The sequence below is a fragment of the Agelaius tricolor genome, unplaced genomic scaffold (assembly GCF_023055355.1).
Source record: "Agelaius tricolor isolate 1412-34295 unplaced genomic scaffold, bAgeTri1.0.p SCAF_25, whole genome shotgun sequence".
Taxonomy (NCBI): Eukaryota; Metazoa; Chordata; class Aves; order Passeriformes; family Icteridae; genus Agelaius; species Agelaius tricolor.
Window position 1 is genome coordinate 6,866,088 of NW_027269285.1, and position 24,790 is coordinate 6,890,877.

General features: G+C 47.2%; 1 protein-coding gene across 4 annotated transcripts in view; it reads right to left on the reverse strand.

The window, feature by feature from the left end:
* COL26A1 (collagen type XXVI alpha 1 chain) overlaps positions 1-24,790 on the reverse strand; it is a 171,996-nt gene that overhangs the window by 11,342 nt on the left and 135,864 nt on the right. For all 4 annotated transcript variants that reach the window (XM_071447847.1, XM_071447849.1, XM_071447848.1 and 1 more), the window contains exons 5-11: positions 21,387-21,540; positions 18,430-18,474; positions 14,458-14,574; positions 13,160-13,312; positions 7,714-7,806; positions 6,155-6,216; positions 3,738-3,800 (exon numbers count right to left, since the gene is read on the reverse strand). In XM_071447847.1, the coding sequence (XP_071303948.1) occupies positions 3,738-3,800; positions 6,155-6,216; positions 7,714-7,806; positions 13,160-13,312; positions 14,458-14,574; positions 18,430-18,474; positions 21,387-21,540 (687 nt within the window). The remainder of the gene's footprint in view (positions 1-3,737; positions 3,801-6,154; positions 6,217-7,713; positions 7,807-13,159; positions 13,313-14,457; positions 14,575-18,429; positions 18,475-21,386; positions 21,541-24,790) is intronic.

Consider the following 24,790-nt stretch of genomic DNA (forward strand, 5'->3'; position numbering starts at 1 on the left):
AAGATGGCTTAATGGAAAAAAAACCCTTACACTTGGGATAATGTGTAAAAAAAATTCCTCTCCCTTGACATTATCACTTAGAGACAGCAAAAGGGGGGTATGGTTTTCTGTCAAGTATCAGCTCCAAATCCCATCAGGCTCTGGAGGAGCTGGGTTGGATACAGAGCTCCTGAGCTCAGTGCCCTCTCTAAGATGATTAGCAGGTTTTCTGAACTTTCCAGCAGTCAGTTACATTATAGCAGGAAGGAATTTGGCTGGAGATTTGTTCCTTACAAAGACACTGCATTCTTCTCTGGTAGAAGTGATGCTGCCCCAGCCAGAACAGAGCCCAGGACTCCCACCAAGCACTGATTTAATCTGCTCCTGCTCCACACACCCCACTGCTACTGATCAAAACACAGGCACAATATTTTGGTTGGTTTGTTTCTTTCTCCTGCTGTGCTAATTTTCACATTGTTCTCAGTGAGGGGTTTTTGTTCTTTTTTTTTTTTTTTAATTATTTTATTTTTTCTTTAAGAGAAACAGTTTGAACTAGTATGTGTTGGTTTGGGGCAGAATGAAATGCTGTTGAACTGAACATCTTTTTTTTCTTCCCTGTTTTCCTCCCCAGGGTTCCCATTCTGGAGCAGCTGGGACAGGGCAGAATCCCTGACCAGGAAAGCAGTTATAGGTTATTTAGTGAGAAAGCAGGAGCTTGGGAAGAAGAGGCAAAATGTAAAAGCATTCATAGAAATCCATTAATGAAACAGCCACATATTTCCCCTGGCTCTTCCTCTGTAGACACACAGAGCAACAAACCCATCCTTTTTCCTCCCCAACAAATATACATGTACATGTACAAATATATGTACAAATATATACATGTGTGTGTATGTAGTATATGTACATGTACAAATATATGTACAAATATATACATGTGTGTGTATGTAGTATATGTACATGTACAAATATATGTTCAAATATATACATGTGTGTGTATGTAGTAAATGTATATATAATATATGGTATTATATGTATACATATACTGCATATGTGGTAGTGGAAAGGGAGAACTGCTGGGTTTGTGTCCATCAAATTTGTATAAAACCAAGGGGCACCTACAGAACATTCCCATGGAATGAGTTCCTATGGAATGCCTTGCCAGCACCAGGAACAGACCCCTATGGACAGGGAGAAAAGCCCAGTTTGTCAGGTGCTCCCAGTATCTTCAAAGGGAAACACTTGGATTCTGCACTGGAGGGAGCAAAGCTTGAGAAAAAGCACAGGCAAGAGGAAAAATCTCAGAGAGGAGCACAACAACAGACTGAAAATACATAAACAGCCTGTACTCCGTGTCCAGGAGAAACAGAAAGGATGTTATCAGCTTAAAGGGGATCAAAGGATATTTAGGCTGGATGTTGGCAATATCTTTTATCCCAGGCCTCCCTGGCTTTGCCTGGAGATGCTGGGGAGCCTCCCTGGCTGGCAGTGCCTGGGATGAGCAGAGGCTGAGCGTGAGCAGCACACAGAGCTGAGCCATCCAGGGGCTGTGCTCTGACTGCTGCAGGTCTCTCCCACATCTGTTCTCTCCAAGATTAAGCAGGAAGAATGTATAATAACATTTTCTCAAATCTCAGTAGATGTTGTAAACCTCCCCCTCCTCTCTGCTTTTCTTTGCAGCTGCACAGCTCCTCTGCTCAAGCCCTCGTTTTTATCCACCAAACCCAAAATTGCAGCATGTAGTTGTCAAAACCAGCATTCAAAGCCACACTCACAAAAGACAAAAAGCACACAGAGCATCCTACAGAAATTCTGACAGAAAAAGCTGGCAGCTTCCCTTTCCACACTAACTGGAAATATGGGTTGTTTTTTTTTTTTTTTCCTTTTTATCAAGACATTTTGATATTTGAAAATCTCATTTGTCCTAAACCTAAGAGGAGAATTACAATTCTAAATCCCCAGCAAGGAAGGAACAAAACCAAATTCTAAGGGATCTGTCAAGAGTAAATAGACACAATGCAACAGGATTTTGTTTCAAAATAAGTGTAGTAATAATATGGTATATTAGGAGTAATATTAGTAATATGGTTGACCAAAAACTAGAGCAAAATGTTAAATAAATCATCAAGGAAAAGTTTTATCAGTTTCCTGGATGTAAATGTGACACTTTGCCACACACCATCCCCTTCTATTTTTTTTAAGCTGAAAATAAAGATTGTATGGCAATGAGATGCAGTTGGTAATCAGTTCAGGTTTTGCTCTCTACCAGAATCTTGAATTCTAGTCCCAGAACTCCATCAGTCTGCAATCTATTTGTAAAGCCAAGTCATGCCCAAACTGGCTGAGCTGCACAAGGAAAATGTTACAAAAAATGACCAAAATCCATTCTGTCTTCCAGGGAAGTGCAAGTGATTTCTTACACAAGAACAGGACCAAGCACCCAAAACTAAATTATAACAGAGATTTCCAAAGGCAGATGTGCTTCACCCTCAGATCTCTGCTGCTCCTGATGCCTCAGGAGGGGTGAAGCAAGCACCTTGCACAGTGTGCACAGAGGAGCAGTTTGTCTGTGGCTGGTTATTCCCAGGAATTTGAGAAGGCAGCACATTGGAGTTCACTGATCTGCAGTTCCCTGTCCTGGCTCTTTCAGGCATCCTCTGCTCTGCTGGGTTGGAAGGGGAGCAGGAATGCAGAGGAGGCTCTGTCATGGGGGAATCACACACCTGCAGCCCCCATCACCCCCATCTGTGGCACAGGAAAGCTGGGAGCAAAGGGAGCTTGTGTCCCACAGCTGGGGCAGTGCAGCACCACTGCAGGCATCCATCACTTCACAGGAACCAAACAATGTTTCCCTCCTTGTCCTTGTCCCCTCCTTTGGCTCTCTCCATGCTGGGGTCTCAGTGGTTCCCCACAGTCCATGGTGCCCATTTCAGACCTAAGGGCTGATGATCCTCTCCCCTCTCAAGTGATTTTGTGCTCCTAGACTCACCCAGAGATTTCAGACCATGACCTTTTGGCAGCTCAGCTGGACAGAAGCAGCCAAAGGCCCAAATTCCCCTTTCAAACCCTTCCCAGTGCCTGAATGCTGGGCTGGGAATCTGACACATTTATACCCTTGTCAGATATTTCTCTGGTAGTTCCTAAACTTCACCAGTTTGGAATTAACATTCTATTTCTCTGGTAGTTCCTAAATTTCACCAGTTTGGAATTAATATTCAAGCAGCCTTTTGGTTCTCTGTTTAGTTATCAGCACTGGACAGCCCTCTAAGGATTGAGGCACAAAAACATTAAGAACATGACTTCAGTATTCCAAATGTGTTAAGAACATCATTAGACCTGAGGAATGACTTTAGTTCAGGAAAAGGCTGGTGAGTTTTTAAAGCCTTAGTGCCACAGAAGGAAGAGTTCAGTTAGACCTCTCAAAACACCCCACACTAAACAGAATTGGCTGGTGGAACAAAATTGGTCTCCACAGGCCTTTATCCACCATGTCTTTGCTACCTGTTTGGGGTAGCAAATCTAAATTAGTAAATCTAAATTAGAAAATCTGCTAATCTCTTTGGGGAATACCTGACTTTGCAAGGAATCCAACTTTTTCTCTGTACAGGAAACCTCATCTTGGTTCTTGCAGAAACCCCAGAAACTGAATTTACAGTTGGTGGTGGCTGTGGTCCCACTGCACCTGTGAGACCTGGGCTGTGTAAAATTCCACAGCCCCCAGAGGCTGTGGGAATCTCCCTGTGCCTGTAAAACCTTACTCTCTCTCCTCGGTCTCCTTTGGATCCTTTTGGTCCAGGCTGTCCTGGAGATCCTGGCAAGCCCTGGAAGAGAGATGCAGAATGAGAAGGAATTAATTTCTACTGTGCAACCTTTGTGTAGGTGTAGTGAATACACTTCCCAGTGATCCTCAGCTCCTGAAAACCTCATACACCCATTAAGCAATTGGGCTGGATTCTCTTTTTCCTTCAAGCACACACAACAGGAGCTCTGTTTGCAGATATCCCAAGCCCTGCACTTTCTGCAGATTCCTCTATTTGGTTCTTTTAATGCACTGCAGGCCCCTGATGTAACATTTTTTTGGGGTCAGTATGACAGGACAGTTCTTGTTCTCAGTTACCAAGAAGAAATGAATACACAGGTAGTGTGTTTAGCTTAAAAATCCCCACTGCTTCCCCCTTCTTCTTAATTGCCTCAGTGGGTGGCAGGAGCAAGCACACATACCTGAAAATTAATTGGATTGTGTAGTGGAAATTATTTTGAAGCTATTCACTCACCCTAATAAACAATTTTGAAATTAAGCCCAATCTCTGCTAATAATTTTACTCCCTGGGTTGAACAAATCTATAAAGCAGTCACCAATGGCTAAGAAGGGCACAGTCTCCAGATTTCTACTAATTGAACTGCTATGCAGAAATCGATCCAAATTCTTCACTTATCCACCCAGAGAAGCCAGAGTTATTAACCAGACCAAGAGAGAACAATATTGTTTGTTTATATTCAGCCTGTCAGCTCTCCTTCTCCCCACAGCCACGTACAAGATGCTTTTTTTCCACCTCAAGTCACTTGCACGTTGTCTTGGAGGCTGCAGAAGTGAGTCTGGAGCTCCCCTCCAGGCCACTGGGGATTTGAGCCAGCCTGGTTAGGAACAGCCCCACAAATCCCCACATCAGCACCCAGAGAAATGGATTTTGTAGGCTCAGAGAAAGGAACTTTGCTGTGAGGAGCTCAGACCCAAGGAGGTGGCACATGTGTGATTTAAGGGTGCAAAGGAGGAGCCCTCTCCTGTTTCAGCTGGGAGCCAGCAGTGCTCACCAGCAGCACGTTGTTCCCTGCCTGCAGCCAGCCCCACCAGCTCAGCTGAGCTCCCCACCAAGCATTCAGAGACTTAGGCCTGGCTTAGGAGGTTCCCTGGGGCTGCCAAACGAGGTAGGGCACACACCAGGCTTGGCCTTATGTCAAACATGCAGCATGGACAAAGCCCAAGTGTCCTAAGCATCCTTTGATGTGTGGTGAGACAGGGATGCTCAAGAACACTGAATTCCACAGTTTTGCAAAAAATAAAAGGCTTACAGTGTGTGCTGCATGTCAAAAAGCCAGACTCTGCTGCAGAATCTACTTATGAATTGTGAATTACCTTATATTTAATGATGTTAAACTGCATCTGTCATTTGGCTGCCAAATCTCTCACTGTGTTTGTATCTATCTGGAGTTTCTCATTGTTCTCCAGAGTATTTCCTAATTGAAAGGATTCTGCTACACTGGCAAACTTTCCCTAGGTTCCCCTAACTTTCCTTCATTGCCTTTGAAGAAGCAATGTTGTTCATTGCTTCTTCAAAGTGGTTAATAAACACATAGGAAAAATCTCTATTTTCAGTTCCAAACCTCCTCTTACCAGATCTGAGTTACATCCCTCTACAAAGTTACTTAACCTTTCTCTGTGCTCTCCAGCCATGTGGGATTCCTTGAAAAATCTGATGCTGCTGTTTTACTTCCACATTGAGCAATATTCTTCCCAAAACTGAGCCCCTTTGTATCAGCCAACCACAGCTTGGAGCAGTTTGGCAGTTCCCTATTCATGACTTCACTTCTTTCCATTTAATCAGCTTTTTCCATCCATGTGAGCACTGTGCCCTTCTTCTACCATAAATTCTTTGGAGTGAGTTTTTCCCACTCCATTATTATCTCCCCCCTCCACAATGTTTGTATCAATAAATAATCAAACTGATGGGAATTTGTGATATTTTTCTTGAATAGAAAGTGCTATGTCTGGAAAAGTAGGCTTAGCACATTCACTCTGGTGAATTGGTGAATTCCCATTGATGCCTTTTTGTTCTTTTTATGTGTTCCACAGGAAATGCAGAGTTTTTTCTATCACTGTGTTAGTAAAGCCCATGTCAGATCCTTTGCATCAACTCAGGCCACAGTGAGATGTTTTGACACAGCAGCAGCACAGTGTGTTGTTATGATTAAGGGAAACTCTGGAAAGCACAACCATTTCAACCTCTTAATCCAGAATGAGCAAAAGGAAATAAATCACAGGAAAAGGAATTAAATCACAGAATTTCATGGGGCACAAAACAGCAGATCTAAGATTACTCTCCCTCCTGGTGCATGGGATGATGTTTCACCCCTGACCCCCCTCTGCCCTTCATCCCAAAGCACCAAAGCACCTTACTTGTGATCCAGGGGCTCCAATGGGTCCTGGGGGCCCTTTGGGTCCTGAAGCACCTGGTGGCCCTGGTGGGAATCAAAATTGGAGACAATGTTAAGGAAATTTAGGAGGAAGAACCCTAAATTCCAAAGGCATGCTCTTCTTTCATGCTCTGCTGAGTCTCCCAATGAGTGAGAACCCTTCATCCAACACTGCATTGCTGAACACCCACATCCTGACAGAACACATCCTAGGGGGGATGCTAGAGCTCTGGAGGGAAAAAAATGGTGAAAATAGGCAGGAAAGACGTCAGTAACATCCACATTTCCATTCCTTAAAGAAAAAGAAATAATTCCTTGAGAAAACATAAACTGGATCCATGGAACAGCTCCATGAGAGCGAGACACTGCAGGTGCTGGTCCTGAAACAATCTCAGGGGGCAAGGGAAGCCCCAGGGCTGCTGCACTTGGTCAGAAACAGGAGAGGCTGAGAGGGGCAAGCAAAGCTCTCTCTTGGTCTTCACTCACTGCAGTGGCAATAAATTAATTTAAAATCTGTACCACAGGAGAGCTGCTTCCAGGATGAGTTAAGCACCATCTAAACAGGTCAACTTGTCTCACACAGTGACTTAACAGATTCATTCCTTTTGAAAAAATAATTATATCTCAACAGTAGCTGTTAAATTATACCTGCAGATGGGAGACAGGATATTTGCTTAGCCTGAACTTAGCAACACTCCTCTCTGCTTTAGTTGTCACAACCCTTGAGATGAAACAATGTGGACATTATACACAAAGTACAGCTGAATCAGCCTCAATCATTAATGCACCATACAAATGCTTAAGTCAAAGAATAAAGGAATTGAAGGATAAATGAAAGGCCCTCATAATGAAAGGAGAAGCCTTTTCTGCAACTAATGGGAGTTGACTCCTAAATATGCATCATACAGGGAAGTGCTGACGTTTGCAGGAATATTATCATTTAAGCCACCCATCAGCACAGAGAGAAAGAAGGCTTGTCACTGAATTTTCATCTCAGATTCTGATTTCAGTTACACTGGTGAAAATCTGGAATTGCTCAAACTGGCTCCAAAGTCTTCACAGACATCACAGAGCCTCTGGGCAGCCCCTGCTTGGTGCAGCTCTGCAGTGACAGGACAGGTTTGCAGCAGGGAGAGAACAGCTCTGCTCTCAGGAAGGAATCACTGAACAACCTACTTTTAAAAACAGCTTTTAATAATTAGCCCCTTTCTCAAGATGTAAAGGTCAAACAATCAGCCACTATCCACAGATGAAAACCCAGTTACTTCTTGCCAGTGAGGAGCCCTCCCCTCCCCTGCAGGCACCCACACACCATCAACTCTCCACCAGAGGGGCTTTGCCATCCTCCTGCCCTGCCAGCCCTAAGCCCATCCCCGGGCCCAGCCCGAGCCCAGCTCTGAGCCCAGCTCTGAACCCAGCCCATCCCTGAGCCCAGCTCTAAGCCCATCCCTAAGCCCATCCCTGAGCCCATCCTGAGCCCATCCCTGAGCCCAGCTCTGAGCCCATCCTGAGCCCATCCCTGAGCCCAGCCCCGGCTGTCACCTGGTGGCCCCACAGGCCCCGGGGCTCCCCGCGGGCCGGGCAGCCCTGCCAGGATGGTGTCGATGACGGTGGAGGCCAGCTGGGCTTCTCCATCTGCAACAGAGCACAGGCAGGGTCACACACAGGGTCACAGGCAGGGTCACAGGCAGGGTCACAGGCAGGGTCACACACAGGGTCACAGGCAGGGTCACAGCCAGGGTCACAGCCAGGGTCACAGTCAGTCCCGAGTCCAGCCATGATCACAGTTAATGTCAAGCCCATCCAGGCTCTCAGTTAGACCCGGGCCCATCCAGGCTCTCAGTTAACCCAAGCCCATCCAGGCTCTCAGTTACCCCAGGCCCATCCAGGCTCTCAGTTAACCCAGGCCCAGCCGGGCTCTCAGTTAACCCAGGCCCAGCCAGGCTCTCAGTTAGTCTCGGTCCCAGCCAGGCTCTCAGTTAACCCGGGCCCAGCTGGGCTCTCAGTTAACCCGAGCCCATCCAGGCTCTCAGTTAACCCGGGCCCAGCCGGGCTCTCAGTTAACCCAAGCCCATCCAGGCTCTCAGTTAACCCGGGCCCAGCCAGGCTCTCAGTTAACCCGGGCCCAGCCAGGCTCTCAGTTAACCCGATCCCAGCCAGGCTCTCAGTTACCCCGGGCCCAGCCGGGCTCTCAGTTAACCCAAGCCCAGCCGGGCTCTCAGTTAACCCAAGCCCAGCCGGGCTCTCTCCGCGGGGCTCTGGCGCCCGTTGCTGGCCTGGGCCGGCAGAGCTGCAGGTGCTGAATTCGGGCTCCTGGAGCACCTCCCCCTGCTCTCCAGGGCTGCTGCAGAAGAGGTTTTGCAGACACTTCTGGGAGCCACAGAGAAGTTTGATAAGAGGATCCATGTTTACCCCTAAAAGAATTTTCTACCAAGGTCATTGACACAGAAACCAAGAAAGAAAGAAGGATAAATAAGAGAAACCTGCACCTGCCTGTTCCAATAGCACTTTGTTTGTCTCTTGTGACCAATGAGTAAACTTATGAGTTTTGTAAGAATGTATAAAATATATAATAATAAAAATATAATAAAATATAAATATATAAAAATATATTTTATAATATATAATAGAAATATAATAAAATTGACCTCACTCATGTTTCCTTCCACCCATCCCTGTAACTCATCACAGTAAAATTCAGGGGAACCCTGGGCAGGAAAAGGCTGGCAATGCCTCACTGTAAATGCCAAGTGACACCAGGAAGGTCAGAAAGGTGTTTGCTTACTCTGCAGAGTCCAGCCCTTAGGTCAGAAGCTGAACTCTCCAGAAATTTTAGCAGCCACATTGTGAAGCCTTCCCAGCTTCTGGAGCAGTGATAGAGAGAACTTCCAAGGCAGGTGTTTGAAAGCAGTTCCAGGGGAAACTGTGCAATGGCTTGGGCTGCCAAGGATGCCAGGATACCTCTGCAATGCTTTCCTGGCAGCAGGACAGCACAAGATCCAACCCAGATCCCTCTAAGAACCACATTTTGTGCCTAAGCCTGAATGCAAACAGGTATTTAGCTGACTGCTGTTTCTAAACCCATTCATCTTCCCCCTCCTCAGAGCCCTGAAACAAAACAACTGAGAGTCTTCTCATGTTCAGGAGGAAAGGTACCCCAGTGAAGTGTGTAATCCAATTAATTTGAGTTTTATTTGACCATGTCAAAATCCATCACAGCTTGGGAGTAAGATGAAATTGGGAAATGAGCATCAAACAGCAGTGAAGGCATAAACAGCTGCAGAGCTTTTTGTTTTTAAAGTGATCAACAAAATCAACTGCACATCCACTGAGAGAGGCAGAGGATGGACAGAAAACAACCAGGGTTTAATTTCTGCTGGAGGTGAGCCAGGGATAAAGATTTGGGTTACAAAACATTCCAGCTAAATGGCACATTATTACCATGACAGTTACTCCCACAAATCCACCCCTCCTGACATTTGACTCAACATTATTTAATGAAAGGTGATTCCATGATTGTGACACAGAAGAGAGCTCTGATCAACAACCTCAGGCTCAGCAGCTCCTGCCTGGCCTGGGCAGCACAGGACTGTGCCAGCTCCTTCCTGGCCACTTCCTTCAGAGCCAGGTTTCTTTCCAGGATCAGCTCTGAATGAAACACACTGTGAATGAAATGGGACTGAAGTGTTTTAACAAACACAACCCTCATGTGTTTTTAAGGGATTGCCTCCATGTTCTCATAAAGCAGCAGGGAGAACTTGTATCTCCTTATAAACTCCCTTATAAATGGGGGCATTCTGGGGCTCTCTGCAGCTGGAGATTGTTAGAGCAGCCACAAAATAGCATCAAATGGTAGCAGGAATCTTCCCTTGTCAGGCACCTCCTGCACTGACCCAGGCTCTGCTGGGCCCAAGAGCTGGATTCTGTTTCAGTGAATTCAGTGTTTCTCCTGGGCACCCCAAAGCAGCAAACAATGCTTCATTTGAGAAGTCCTTGATACTGAATTTGCTCCAGGAGCTTTCCAAGCCAAGGGGAGGAGTGAAACCAGGATGGCCTGGCCAGGTAGGAGCACCTGTGTTCCCTGGAATGGAACAGAGACACCCTGAAACAGCACAGAAATGCCCTGAAGGACACAGGGAAAGCTGCCCAGCCACAGCAGCAAAGGCAGCTCAGGGCACACTTGGAAAGAAATCAGTTTTCTCAATTCCTTTCCTCCTTCCCCTTCCCCTTCACTTCCCCTGCTCTGTTCTCCTTCCTCAGGCAGGGCCCTGCTGCAGCTGGGATGCTGTTGCTGCAAGGATCCCTCTCCCTTATCACCTCTGACATGCTGGGCACACCATCAGCTGCTCTGCCTCAGTTTCCCCTGGCTCTCCCTCAGGGAGTGGTGGAGTCACCCTCCCTGGAAGTGGTAAAAATGTGTGGCTGTGGCCCTTGGGGACATGGGTTGATGGCTGGACTTGATCTTGGAGTTCTTTTCCAACAGTGATTCTATGCAAACAGGTAAATTTTATTTCATGTGTCCTTGGCAGATCTTTGAGCTGGAAGGAAACAGCCCTCAAGAGTGGGAGTTGCATTATTTTCCCTAACTATTCCCTAGAAATCACCAATGTTAGCACAAGGAGTAGGAATGAGCTGGCTCTAGCCCATGTACCTGATCACTCATTTTTAAGGGAGAGATCCCAGTAGCAGCAGCAGTGGGGAACAGCAGCTCAGCTTCTGGCTGAGGTTTCTGACTAAGGGATAAATTCCCCCATTATAGCCTTGATTTGTTGAGACAGGATGGAAATTAAGTAATCCTGTCTTAATTTTTTTTCTGCTACCTGATCTGGAGGCGAAAAAGTGGGACCATTTCTTTTACCACAGCAGAGGGAAACTGAGAAAATATTTGTCTCTCTATTTCTGGCTTCTGCCTGCAGATAAATATTGCCAACAGGAACTTGCTGCAATTAATAAAGGCACAGGCATTAACCATGTTCAGGCAGAACCAAACTCTTTATAATAACAATGACCTGATACAGCTCTCACATCTCATTCCCATTAGCAGGAATATGCTTCCCTCTGCTGTCAGCAGCTGGAATTTTGTCTTTATAGTTTTCAGATGTGCTCCTTTCAAAACAAGTAAATACATTTTTAAAAAGCTAAACAGAATTTACAAGGCTAAGTTTCACTGGTGGCAGAAGATCAGCTTTCCACCAGCCTGTGGGAGGCAAAATCAGCCAACAGAGAGGAAAAATGGTAAGAAAATAAACTTGATACTGCCAGAACATTGTCATGGTGGCATAGATACTTGCAGCTGCATCTGTATGAAGAAAAAGTGTCATAAAGTTTTGGGCTACTCCTTCTGCAAACCAAGAAATGCACAGGCATGGAGGGAGGAATGTTTAGGGATGCCAGGGATGGAAATGGAGCAGTCACCATCTCCTCACTGCTCTCAAGTCCCTGTGCTGCAGAGACAATAGAAATAATTATCCACCATTTATCCTCTCCCATTTGGGCACAACACTGAGTCCACCCTCCTCACCCATCAGCTGGGAAGCCTTTATTCACTTTTTGATTTATCCACTGATCACAAGGAAGAGTTTGATTCAAAGGGTGGTTGGAGGGAGGGGGCAGCAGCAGCACCCAAACCATCCCTAGGGATTACTTGGAATAAAAGGCAGAATGTGTGACCCTGAGAGGAGTGAGACAACTGCAATGCAAAACTCCCTTGTTCTCAGGCTGAAGAATGCAGCATGTTGATGTGTATTTTGTGAAAATCTCAGTATTGAACCTCAGTTATTCTTCCTGCCCATACACCCTAATAACTGAATACAAAATTGAGCTGTTAAAATTCTCCCTAAATTAAAAATACATCTGTTCACTTTTGGGAAAAGGAGTCTGGAGAGCAGAGGGGGTGGAAGGGAAGGGAAGGGAGAGCTTGAGATAACTGTCAGACATGGGGAGACTCAGTAATCCTTGGCTGTAACTAAAACCACTGAGCTTTGAAGCTGGACAGGAGCAGCAAAGCTGGGGCAGAGGCAGAGCTGAGCTCTGGGGGAGTGGAGTGGGAGACCCAGCAGAGCAAGGGCAGACACAGCTGAGCTCTGCTCCCTCCTCCTTACTGCCAGCTCCACAGGGCTGGACCAGGAGAATCAAGCCCAAATCTGAGAGCATTCCAGTCCAAGTGCAGGATGTGCCTTCCCTAGAAAGCTTTCACAGCACAAATCAAATAAATCTATGCTTTAAATCAGCATAAGCACAAAGAAACCCTGGCCCTCCTGTTACAGGGAAGGGATAAATCAGGGTGTCAGTCTGGACTTTCCAGCCCATAATTCTGTGTTTTGTGTGGATGTGGGATAATGTGGATGCACCAGAAACACAGGTGGAAGAAGCATCTGCAGGGGCAGGGAAGGAGACACATTTAACAGATGTTAAATGCTAAATGTCTGTTGCAATTCCAGAGCTGCAAATCTCTAGTCCTTGCTGATTGCTGAGCAGCCCTGACACTCCAACACCACAGCAGTGGCACCAAGAGGGCTCCAATCCCACAGCTGTGGTGCACCAGCACCTAATCTGCCCCTCTGGATCCCTCTGGCCCCCTCTCTCAGGTGATGCTACCTGAGCTCTGTCATTTCACCAGAGACCCTCTTCCCACTCCTGATGGAAGCTTAGAGAGCACCAAACTGCCTCCCCAAAGCTGTGATGAACCCAAAAAACAACCAGGCACAGAGAACAAAATCCTCCCAACCCTGCTCTCACTGACAGTTTAGGAGAGCAGGGACTTTGTTCTTCATTTTGGAGAGGTGAACCCCCTGTAACTCCCAACATGTTCCATCTTAGCCAGGAGCTTCCAAGAGACCCACACAATGCAGGGAGTGTCCACCAGCTGCTCCCAGGGCCTGGCAGAGCCTGGCAAGGAGGTGGGAGCAGAGCTGAGCTGCCCCATGCATGCCCACTCTGCCTGATGCCACAGGAGAACATGGGAAATGAGGAGGGAACTTTCACTTACTTTCTTTTTCAGCTGTGGGCTGGAGTGAGTAGAGGACCCCTTGCTGGAAAGTGAGAGGGAGGCTTGGGCTGGCTGGTGGCCCTGGAGGACCTGGGGGACCTGGGATCCCAGTTTCTCCTGGAAGTCCTCTTGGTCCTTGAGGTCCCAACATCCCTGTGCAGAGGCAGGAGAGGAGTGTTAATGCTTTTGGGGATGTGCTAATGATGCCATCATGTGAAAAGGCAGCAAGAAGACAAAGGATTTCTGTCCTGAACTGCATAGAAGGGTGGAGAAAATTGAAACAGCTTCCCAATTTTCTTTGTTTTGTTTTGTTTAGCATCTTCCTCTGCAAAGGAGAGAGCTTGACTTGGCTCAGAGGTGCTGCCTTTGAGCAGCCCAATTGCTGAAAGAGTGAAATCTCCCCTCTTCCTGAGGCTGAGTGAGAAACTACAGGCAGCAAAGTGTGAAATCAAATCCTCCTTCCCTCCAGGTACACCTGTGTCACCTCCCTGCCAGGAAGCAGAGTCAGTCCAGGAGCAGACAGATCACATCTCCTGTGGGGCTGCAAGGCTCTCCTTGCAAACTGAGAAACCAAAAAAAAAAACCAGACACATCCTTGGCCAGACCTTGGCCAATGACAGCTTGCCAGAAAGTGCCAAAAAAGTGTTCAGGGCTGCTCTCACATTTAAGGCACACTCAGGGTTTTAAATGTTACCCAAGCTCAGGCTCACAGGGCACAGCCTTTCAGACACAGAGAGCAGAGCCTGAGGTCTGGCACCTATTGTGCAATATCACCTTCATCAAAACATTCAGGAACGTTTGGGGGATGAAGAAAGACTCCTAGCTCAGGAATGGAGTGTTCTCTGAAAGAATGGCCTCCTAACCTTTTCCCTTAACATACAAAAGCATCATTAGTTTGACATCCTGGCATCTGACAGCTTGACACAAATGGTGGAGAAAAAAGGGAGTTAAAACAGGCACCCAGTGAGAGGGTTAAACAGGGAATGCTCTGCTCCAAAGGCTGACAGGTCACAGGCTCTTTCTTACAGCTCCTGAGCAGGATGGGGAAACATGATCCAGCTCTGCAGCTTTCTGGGACAGGCTCTCTCCTGCTGCACAGGAAATCCCAGGGTCAGCCATTGCTCCTGCAGGTGGCTGCCTGCCCTGGGAGCTCCTGGCTGATTCCAGCTCCCAGGGAATTCCCACTGGAATGGATTTGATACCAACTGAAGATGCTCAGTCTTGTGTGTCTGGCCTTGTCTGAGCTGCTGTCACAGCCAATTTGTATGGAGTGAAGCACCTCCTGTCACAGGACTCACCTGGTGGCCCTGCTGGGCCCCTCTCCCCGGGCTGTCCCTTCTCTCCTTTGGGCCCTGGTGGTCCTGGGAGCCCCGTGGGGCCAACCGGGCCTGGGGGACCAACCTGGCCTGGAATGCCTGGAAATGTCAGAAAGGAAATCAGCTGGAAGTTAGGACACTGCTGAGTCAGAAAGGCTTCAGCAACCTCAGAACCAGGGCAGAGGGACTGCAAAGGGGAGAAGTGCAGCAGTGCCCTGACAGGGGGGCACTGCTGGCAGCAGGTCTCTGGCAGGTAAGCCAGACAAGCCAGACTGGACTTTGCTTCTCCTTTTCTTCCTTCAATCCTGTAAGGAAAAAGCACATCCCCATGCACAAGACCATCCCCAAAAAGTCAGCAGGATGTGCACCCCCAGCTGGGATGTGCTGGGCAGAGCTACACTGAGCCCACACTGTCCCCTTCCAAAGGCCTGAATGGCTTTGGCAGGGCCTGGGTGTCCTTTGCTGGGCTCATCCAGGCACATAAACTCCTGGGCCATCCCAGTGCACCAAAATACACAAAATAGACTTGCCAAAGACAATCAGACCCTGTCTCCCACCTGCTCTATTCACACCACCCTGACCTTCTGTATCAGTGATTGTTTCCCTGGTTTCTCCTGAGCTCATTCATCTCTCAGGGCTCTGTGTTGTGCACAGGTTTTTAATCCCAAAGTGACATTAATGCCCCCCTTGTGCAGGAGCTGGCTGTCAGTAATGAACATCACTGAGCAGGGTTCCAGGGCAGCACCAGGAGCAGTGACTGCAGCCCATGGGACATTTCTTGGCAAGCCCAGTTGTAGGAGTGACGGGGGTGGCACAGTCGGGACAGACGGAGAGCAGAGATCTCTGCAGCCAGGTCAGGAATTTGGGGTTTATTGCAAAGGGCCTGGGGGCAGGGCCCTGCTGGGAGCTGCCAGCCACAGCTCAGAGCAGACCTGAGAGAAGAGAGGGGGAGAGAGGATGAGAGGGTGAGAGAGTAAAAGCATAAGAGAGTGAAAAGGTAAGAGAGTAAAAGGCAGGAACACAAAGTTCCCATTACAGTACAATGAATCTTCTTCTGTGCTGAATATTCTCATTCTCACTGACCAATCTAGTACAATATACAAATCCTATAGCATTTCCATACAGCCTATAAGAATCATTACATTACCATACTGTGTAACATTTTAAACCCTAAAAACTCCTCTTTGGGCCCCTTCTGCCAAGCTGTAGGGTCTGCTCTGAGCCTTGGGCCTGTCTGCAAGCAGAGGGTGTTGTTCCATCAAAAGGGGATCACCTTCAGCAGCCACACCATTGTTTTCCAGTTGTTCAGTAACTGAGGTATCTCAAAGCTTGCTTTCATTTCAATCTCACTTATAGCTTCTATATTCTCAAAATCTTTTGCCAGGCAATCATATTGATAAGGCTTTCCTGTTTCATCTTCCCCAACACCCAGTCAGACCCCCAGTAAGCCCAGGAGAGGTGCAGAGGCAGCATTAGGGACCTCAAAGTCACCACTTCTGGTGACACTAAATAAAATCTTAATGCTGTTTTCCCCAGACTGCCAAAGTAACAAAAACACTTGGCAATTTTATGGTGTTTTTCAGAAGAGCACTGCTGATCTTGGCCTCACATGGAGAGACATTTAAACACTGTGCAAACAGCACTGAAGCTTTGATGCCCTGGAGGTGTGGGCAAGTGGGTCTGTCTGCTCAGATTAAGTGGTTAATGGTTACAATAAAGGCATTAACTGTCAGAGGCTCCTGGTTTCTGGGCTACCAAAGGGCTCAGAGGATGTGAAAGCAGTGGCAGATGCAAGCCTCAAAGCCAGAGGGGGATCAGGATGAGTCCAAAGTTCAGCACACTCAGATTTCAGATTTTAGTCCATGTGGTACATATGACCACAACACAGCAGAACAATTTAAGGTTTGATCAACCCTTAAGGAGTGTCTTTCTCCTTCCCAGGTACCAGGAGAGGTACTGGACCCCTCAAAAGCAGTGCCAGCAGAATATGGGGGTGGAGAGCATGGGTGGGAAGGAAAGGAAGGAAAGGAAGGAAAGGAAGGGAAGGAAGGGAAGGAAGGGAAGGAAGGGAAGGAAGGAAGGAAGGAAGGAAGGAAGGAAGGAAGGAAGGAAGGAAGGAAGGAAGGAAGGAAGGAAGGAAGGAAGGAAGGAAGGAAGGAAGGAAGGAAGGAAGGAAGGAAGGAAGGAAGGAAGGAAGGAAGGAAGGAAGGAAGGAAGGAAGGAAGGAAGGAAGGAAGGAAGGAAGGAAGGAAGGAAGGAAGGAAGGAAGGAAGGAAGGAAGCTGGACAGCATCTTCCCAGCTGGTACCAGGGAACAGAGCTGCACAACCACAGCAAGGCTCACAGGATTTATGTACAAATTTGTGTACAATTGTACATTTGGGTACAATTCCCACTCTAGATGTGGGATGGCTCACCTGGAGTACAAAACCTCATCACCCCAGACTCCTAATTTCTCAGAACAAAGCAATAATCCCCCAATATTAGGCCCCCTGGAAAAATTACCCTTCCTCACTTCTTTTTTTGCAGAGATGTCCAAACTGGCTTTTCTTACAAAAATGAAATCTCTCTGCCTTCAATCCACAATGAAACTGGGCAGACTGAGGAAATGACATTTCTCAATGGCTTTGAGTGGGAGTGTGAGCCTGTACTTTTGTTGCATTCAGTCATTAATAAAGATCTGATTTAATTTGAGTATTGAATAAGGAATTAAGGCCAGATTTCAATTTGGATCAATTTGCTTATCCACAGGACACAAACTGCAGCCTTTTCTATGGATAGAAGGATGGATCTCCCCTGGCAGGGGATGCTGTCCTGGGAAGCCCAGGCAGCTTCAGGAGCTCTTTTAGGAAATCAAGTGCATTTTTTCACAGCACTGGAAACAGCTTCTACCCCTAAAAAATTTAAACTTCACTGCAGCAAATTGCAGCACAGAGGGAAGAACAGCAGAAACTGTTTTGCTGTGCTGCTGAGTGTGGGCCAGAACATTCCCTCACGTGTGGAAATCACCCTCAATCCTTCAGCCCAACCTTATAACTCAATCCCATGAAGTCCTGCAGCCCAAAGCAATCATTTCCTGCAGCACTCTCAATGCCACTGCTGCAGCAGAGCTTTAGAGAAGCTGGCACTTCCTTCCCTGGAGGGGAAAGAGCTGAAGGAAAGGCTGGAGAGGGAGCACTGGGTAATGAGTCAGGCAAGGGCTCATACTGGTGACAAATGGTGTTGCCAGCTCAAAAGAGACAAGTGCAACAGGGAGAAGAAAGAGGGAAAGATTCAGGGAAAAGGGGGGAGGCCAAATCTTCAGCTGGCATAAATCAGCTCTGCTGCAGTGGCATTGCTTCCAGAGAGCTGAAACCCCTGGTGAGTGTTTATCCTCCAAACAATATGAAGTAAAAGACCACAGGAAAATTATTTTTTAAAAGGCAGAGGGTGAGTAATCTACTGCTGGGAACCAAATCAGATGTGCAGAGACCTGGATTTTCTCCCTGGCTCTGTCATTAACCTGCAACACACCATCTGCTGCCCTCCTCCCCCTGGGTTTTCCCTGCACAGGAGCTGCTCTGTTTATATGGAGCACAGGAAAGTGATGCCCTGACATCCCCAGAGGCTCCTGGTGCCCCCAGAAGGTAATACCAGCTAGAGAAGTTTTCTCCCATCACTCAGGACATGCCCTGCTGGCTCTGGCCACGTGTGCTCCCATGATCTGCTCTCCATCAGACACTGCTGCCCATCCCTTGTGTGCTGGGGAATGACAAAACTGGTGTTTGGCCTCTCCATTCAAAGAACAAACTCAGAAAACCCAAAGAACAAACTCAGCCTCTCCATCTGTGAGGCTCCAAAGAGTTCCTGGCCACAGGACCCACAGGACCCTTCTGCTTTTTGGGACAAAAGTACAGGACTGGGCACAACAACAGTTTGTGCTTTGAAAGAGAAATAGCAGAAACTATGAACTTACCCTGTGGTATCAGCTGCTCCTCTGCACCTCTGGGCCCTTTAGGCTCTGTTCAAGAAGGACAGGGTAAAATAATAATAATAATAAAAAAAAAAGAATAGGAGAAAAATAGAGAGATATGAAAAATTAAGTCTCTTGCTGCCAACTGGCTCAGCCAGAGTATATATATTTTCTTAATACTCAGAAAAATGTATTCTGTTGATTAACAAGCTGATCAGAAAGGCCAGTGCTGCAGCTGTCTCAACAGCACTGATTGCTTTTAAATGATTGTCTGTTCTCAGCCCTGTCACTCACAGGAGGAATAACCACCCTCATGAACAGTAGCAAGTTTTCCTGGACCTCAGCCTGGAGAGGCATCAGCCAGCCCAGAGCTACAGGGTTATCCAGAAACCCTTCCAGAGCTCACAGCACCCTGTCCATGTCACCCACCTTGGTGCCAGCCCCAGCATCCTGCCCTTGGTCCCTCCAGCTGTGTGACAAGCAGGCTAGGGCTGGGATTTATTTTGGCTGAACACCCAGGAGCAGGGCAAAGTAGGGAATGGTTCCCAAAAGGCTCAGGGGAAGGGGTGGGAGACACAGGGGGTTTGCTTTCCACAAAATCACCCAGGACACTCAGGATTTTGGTTTGACTTCCATCTTCTCCAATATCCCACATGATGAAAGATCTCCTGAGATCCCTGTAGGAGAACCTGGGGGCAGCTTGGAGCAAAAAGTCAGGGCATGGTGTTGAAATCATGCAAATTGAGCAGCTCCCCTCCATCCTAAATTGTGTGGAGCTCCCTTCACCAAAATCCATGCTGAGTTTTTTTGGCTGGCTTTGAATCATGGACACAGACTGGTGTGGGGAGGGAGGGAGGCCAAATATGGACCCAGATCCATGAAATATCCCCACAGCTCTTGAGCAAAGCAACAATTTGAAGCCCACAGAGGCTGGGTAGGGGCTCCAGCAGTGTCAATGAGCCACTGAAGTGATTATTTCTCATTGCTGAAAGACACTGGCCTGGCTCCAAACGCTCCAGTGCATTCCTGATTCCTTTATTACACCACAGTTATTATTCCACACCAGGTTAAATAAATCAAGGCCAGAAAAACAAAGGGTAACAGTGAGCAAGGACAACACCTGGTAGCACACACACACAGCCTGGAATCTGGCTGACACCACAGGCTCACCCACAGCTCAGACATCACCACCAGTGCCCACCTGGCCCTGCTGCAGGGGTGGGAGGTGCTGACCCTGCACCATGGGCTGATCCAAGTGCTGCAGGGGAGCTGCTCTGCTTGGCAGCACTGCCAGGAGCCTGGGGGAGAGGCAGCCACTGCTCTGTGCCCAGAAGGACAGTGAGACAGAGTAGAAATTCTCCAGAGTAGAAATCCATTTTGATTTAAGTGAAATGTACATCTTTGAGTCTGTGGTCAGAAAACATCACTGTGGAGCCTGACTGCAAGGCCTAGGCTCAGAGAAACTGCTTCAGTGAAGGACAGAGATAAGGGGGGGGAGACAAAAGGTGATAAAGAGAGACAGACAGACTGCTGTAAGGAGCAGGTCAACCTGACCTAAGAATTCTTTCTGATAAAGAAGAACTAGCGGCAAATGTCACTCGAAATTCATAAAAATGAATATGTGTGGACCTATTGTGAAAGTGTATGCATATTGTATGGAGATAAAAAGAGACCTGAAGTTCCCAAAGGTGCATGTCTTTTAAGGAGGGTAATCTCCACATGGTCCAGCACTGTAGTAAACACACCAGCTTTACAACTTTCACAAAGTTGTGGAGTTTTTGGCTATCTCTGCAAAACAACAGGACCACGTGTGAGGAGCTTCCACGAGGACAGGACCTGGCATGGAAGGCCCAGAGCATTTTCCTGAGCTGACTTTGGTGCAGCAAAGTGCAGGTGCACAGCCACTGCCACAGCAAAAACAAATGACATGGGAAAGGCAGAATGAGCATCTAATGGACACTGGGGAAGCTGCTGTAATTCAGTTCCTGGCAGCTGTGGCTGTGGTTCTGAGAATATTTTGTAGAACATATTGTTAGTGAACCTCCCTCCATGTCATGGCATCATGACAAATCATAAACAGGGATGACATCTGGACTGTTTTGGTTGCTCCAAGTCTGCTGCCATAATAAACTGCCAAAAAATGGAAAAAAAAAAAAAAAAAGAAGAAAAAAAGCAAACCAGGCCCTAAAGAATAAAGAACTGCTCTGGGAGCAAGCAAAGCAACAGACAGACAGGGCTTTGGAAGCAGAGAGCAGGGATCTTGAAAAAAGATGCCAAGGTCAAGAAAATTCAATGTGTGGGAATTTGTCTGGCCAAGTGGGCTCAGAGGGAGAGTTTCTTATAAGTGTATTTTTTTTTCATGCCACAAGAGGGATCATAAAACAGCCCATTGTGTTTATGGCAAATTTAGAAAATATAAAGCAGACTGCAACTGATGCTGCTTTTCATGGGAAAGTTTTTTGTCCTAATAAAACCAAGAATGACCCATGCAGTCCATTCCTCTACCCCCCAGCACTGCTCCCAGACTGGGAAACACTGCATTTGGTGCTTTGTAGGTAAGCAGGAACTGTCCCACTGTGATCCTGATGGCTCTCTGGAGTTTCCTCAGGAATGTTTTGATGTGTCCAGGCCTCTAAAATCCTTAAAAAACTTTAAACAAGCCCACTGAAACACACAGGCAGGCACAGTGGCCCTGCTGGGGTTAACAGAACTCGAACAGACCCAAATCCAGCTCCCAGCAGATGTTTGTGCCAACAGAAATTGTGGCTGCCACGGGCATAATGCAGCTTCAATGGATTTTTTCCAAGCACATCCCTGCTCTGCTCTGGCTGAACTCAGGGATGGGCAGAGACCTCCCAACCCCTCTCCTCTGCAGCTCCCAAGGGTAGAGCAGACTCAAACTCCTTTTTAGGCATGGTGTTTGTAGGATGGGTGATTTGGTGAGAGCAGGCCAGGCTTACCAGCAGCTGCCCCGTTCTTCCTGAGGACGGTGCCGGGGTTCAGCAGGGGAAAGGCGTCGGGCAGCAGCTCCTGGTCCCACGTGGCCGTGGTGCCCGTGATGGGCAGGTTGTTCTCCAGGGCTGGGCTCCTCTCTGCAGCCTCCAGCAGCAGGATCTGCACAGGGCAACCAACACACACAGGTCAGCTGGCTCCCATAGCAAGGGGCTCACGAGCCCAGAGCTGGGGCTTGTCTTTGCTTGGAGATGGGGGTGTGTATTCTATTGCCATCTGTCAGAGCTGGGGCAGTCTCAGGGTCTCTAGCTGGTTAGAGTGACTTTGAGATATGTTAGAAAGTCTTTTTTCCCAGCCTGGTGCTCGAAGAAGGAGTCAGAGTTTTTCAGTTCTCGGTCTCAAGGTTGTTTATTGTGTCTTATCTATAAAATTTTTTCTCTTGTCTAGCTGAGGTTTGCTCAGCAAGACAGTCAGAGGCACTCTGCCTCCCTCAGGGTGGTGTTATCTTTTTATACTAAAAACTACATATACAATATTTACAATAACTTTCCAATACCTGTCACCTATGTTAGACAGTGAGCTTCTACTCTAAACCAATCTAAAAGTGCCACCATCACAGCAGAAGATGGAGGCCAAGAAGAAGAAGGAGAAAGGCTGGACATGCCCAGATTCCTCCATCTTGCCCCCTGAACCCCCATTCTAAAACCCCCAAAATCTACTTTTTCACCCCATGATAAATTCACTATCATTCTGCTTAAACTGTCATGGCTTGCTGATCTTCATCTAAGGTTGGTAATTTGTTCCATGGGTGATAATCAAAACCACAGGGGCATTCTGGGCTCTGTGCCAGGGTCTCTGAGCCCCCTGACAGGGGTCTTGGCAGTCCAGGACAGCAGAGGGATGTCCTGAATTCCGACAGGGCAGTTATCTACTGTTCATTGGGCAGTTTTCTTTATCTCTTCCACAACCCATCCTCCCTCCAGGAGATCTCTTCTGTCCATGGCCAGTGAGTGTCCCTGCAGGGCTGATCCAATTCCATCATCCCATGGGGAGATGCTCCACCCAGGGGAGGAGCCATGTGGAAGAGGTTTTATAGTGACTTCTGTGAGCCACAGAGAAGTTTGATAAGAGGATCCATGTTTACCCCTAAAAGAATTTTCTACCCAGGTTGTTGACATAGAAACCAAGAAAGAGAGAAGGATAAATAAGAGATACCTGCACCTGCCTGTTCCAATAGCACTTTGTTTGTCTTTGCTGACCAATGAGTAAAGCGTAAACTTATGAGTTTTGCAAGAATGTATAAAAAACATGCATGCTATAATAAAAACAGTTTGAAGCCTTCTGAAAATTGAGCGTTGCTTTGTATTGACTCAGTTTCAACTACAACAGAGCCAAGCATTCCTACCTGGATACAATCTAAGGTTTGGGACACCACAGCAGCCTCTGCCCACTGCATTCCCAGAGGAGCAGCTTCTGCTGCCCTGCATTGCCAGAGGGAGCCCAGGCCCATCTGCAGCAGCCCTGGAGCTGCAGAGGAAAACTCTCCCCTTGTGCAGGATCCCTGCTCCAGCAGAGCCACAGCTGGCACTGCAGGAGGGCTGAGCCCCCATGGGATGGGGCTGTGCCACCCCCTGACACACAGGGGACAGGGACTGCTCTGATTCTGTTAAGGTTGGGGTTTTTTTGTACTATTGCCTTTCTATTTTTAGTTTTCCTATTAAAAATGGTTATTCCTATTCCCATATCTTTGCCTGAGAGCCCCTTAATTTCAAAATTATAATAATTCAGAGGGAGGGGGTTTACAATTTCCATTTCAAGGCAGCCTCCTGCCTTCCTTAGCAGACACCTGTCTTTTCAAACCAGGACATGGGTTCAGCCCCCACATGGGACCTTGGACTGGATTGTCCTTTTGGGTCCCTTCCAACTCAGAATATTCCATAATCTCTGACCTGGATGGTTTCAGACACGGTCTCAGTTCCTGAGGACATCCTAAACTCCTCTTCTTGCCAGACAGGGCCGGAATAACTCTGCTCACAGACCACGGGATTTTGGCATAAAAGCTTCATTGGTTGTAGGAAATCAGCATCAATTAGCCAGGAACCTGCTGTGTTAATTGTGAGTGTGTCCCACACACACCCTCCTTGGGGAGGAATTCACTGCCTCCAGAGGGACCTGGCCTCACATGGGACTGTGTCCCTAGTGAGAAACATGAGGCCAGGGACTGAAGCTGCTGTCAGGGACACAGCATTTCCCTCGTGTTCAAACACAGAGCCAGAAAATCAGAAATTACTGACAGCAGGGATGAGGTGAAGGGCTGTAGCTGAAAGCCCAGGGTAGCAAACTGAGGACAAGTACTGCTTGTAAAGGCACAAATATCAACTGAATTAAAGATGATGAAGAAGATTAAGCTTTTAGAAAATTGAAGTACTTAAACTTTGAAGCAACTTTAAAAAAAATAAATAGAAGAAAGCAGTCTATTTATTCAAGGAGCTCTGCTTAGAAGCAATAGGATATTATTAAAACTCACAGCTGTTTCTAGGCCTTACAAACACACAACCTTCAAACAAACCCACATCCCAGCAGGCATCCCTGAGGTGTTTGGGCCATTTACAACCTTCTCTCCTTGGCAAAGTGACCCCACATTCCCCATATGGTCCAGGCTGTCCCTCAGGCTCTGCTCCCTGCCCACTGGTAGCCTCTGTGAAACTGGGAGTTGGTCTCTAACATGGGAACATTTTTCCAGGCATGCAGCACTGAGGTTTGTTACAGCATCATCTTTTTCTGTTTGAAAAGCACCTAAGCAATACTAATTTAGGGATAAGGGAAATAAAAGGGAATATGGCTCAAACTTTCCATTAAATCCCTAGAAGTTTCAGCCTTTACTCACTGTGTTGTCTTTACATAATGAAGTCACACTGCAATTATAAATGAGAGTGACTTGGCTCCGCTTGTTTGTTTTTAACTTGCAATTATTACAAGGTTTATCACTTCTTTATTGCAAGGCCTGGTGAGAGCCAGCACTGCAGCAGCGCCAGGAATGATGAACTTCCTGCAGAATGTACTGGCCTGATGGGGGTGAATCAGAAACTAATTAAACTGGGAGCTGGGTTAAGTGCAAGGGAACTGAACCTCACTCTTGCAAACAAGCAAAATTCTTCCTTTATTGCAAGGATCTTTATTTACAGATCCAGAGTCCTGCTTTCTGAGTACAGCAAAATGGAGGTAGGTCACAATGCTTTTCTTCACCAAGTTTGACTGATGCCAGGCAGGAAGGAATCAGTTCCATCTGCCTCTTGCACTCTCTGCTCCTACCCAATGATTTATTCCTCAGACTTTCCAGGAAACGTGTTATCAGTTCAACAAACACTTTAGCATGTGCCTTACCATAACTGTGTTTAACTTCCACTGCCAT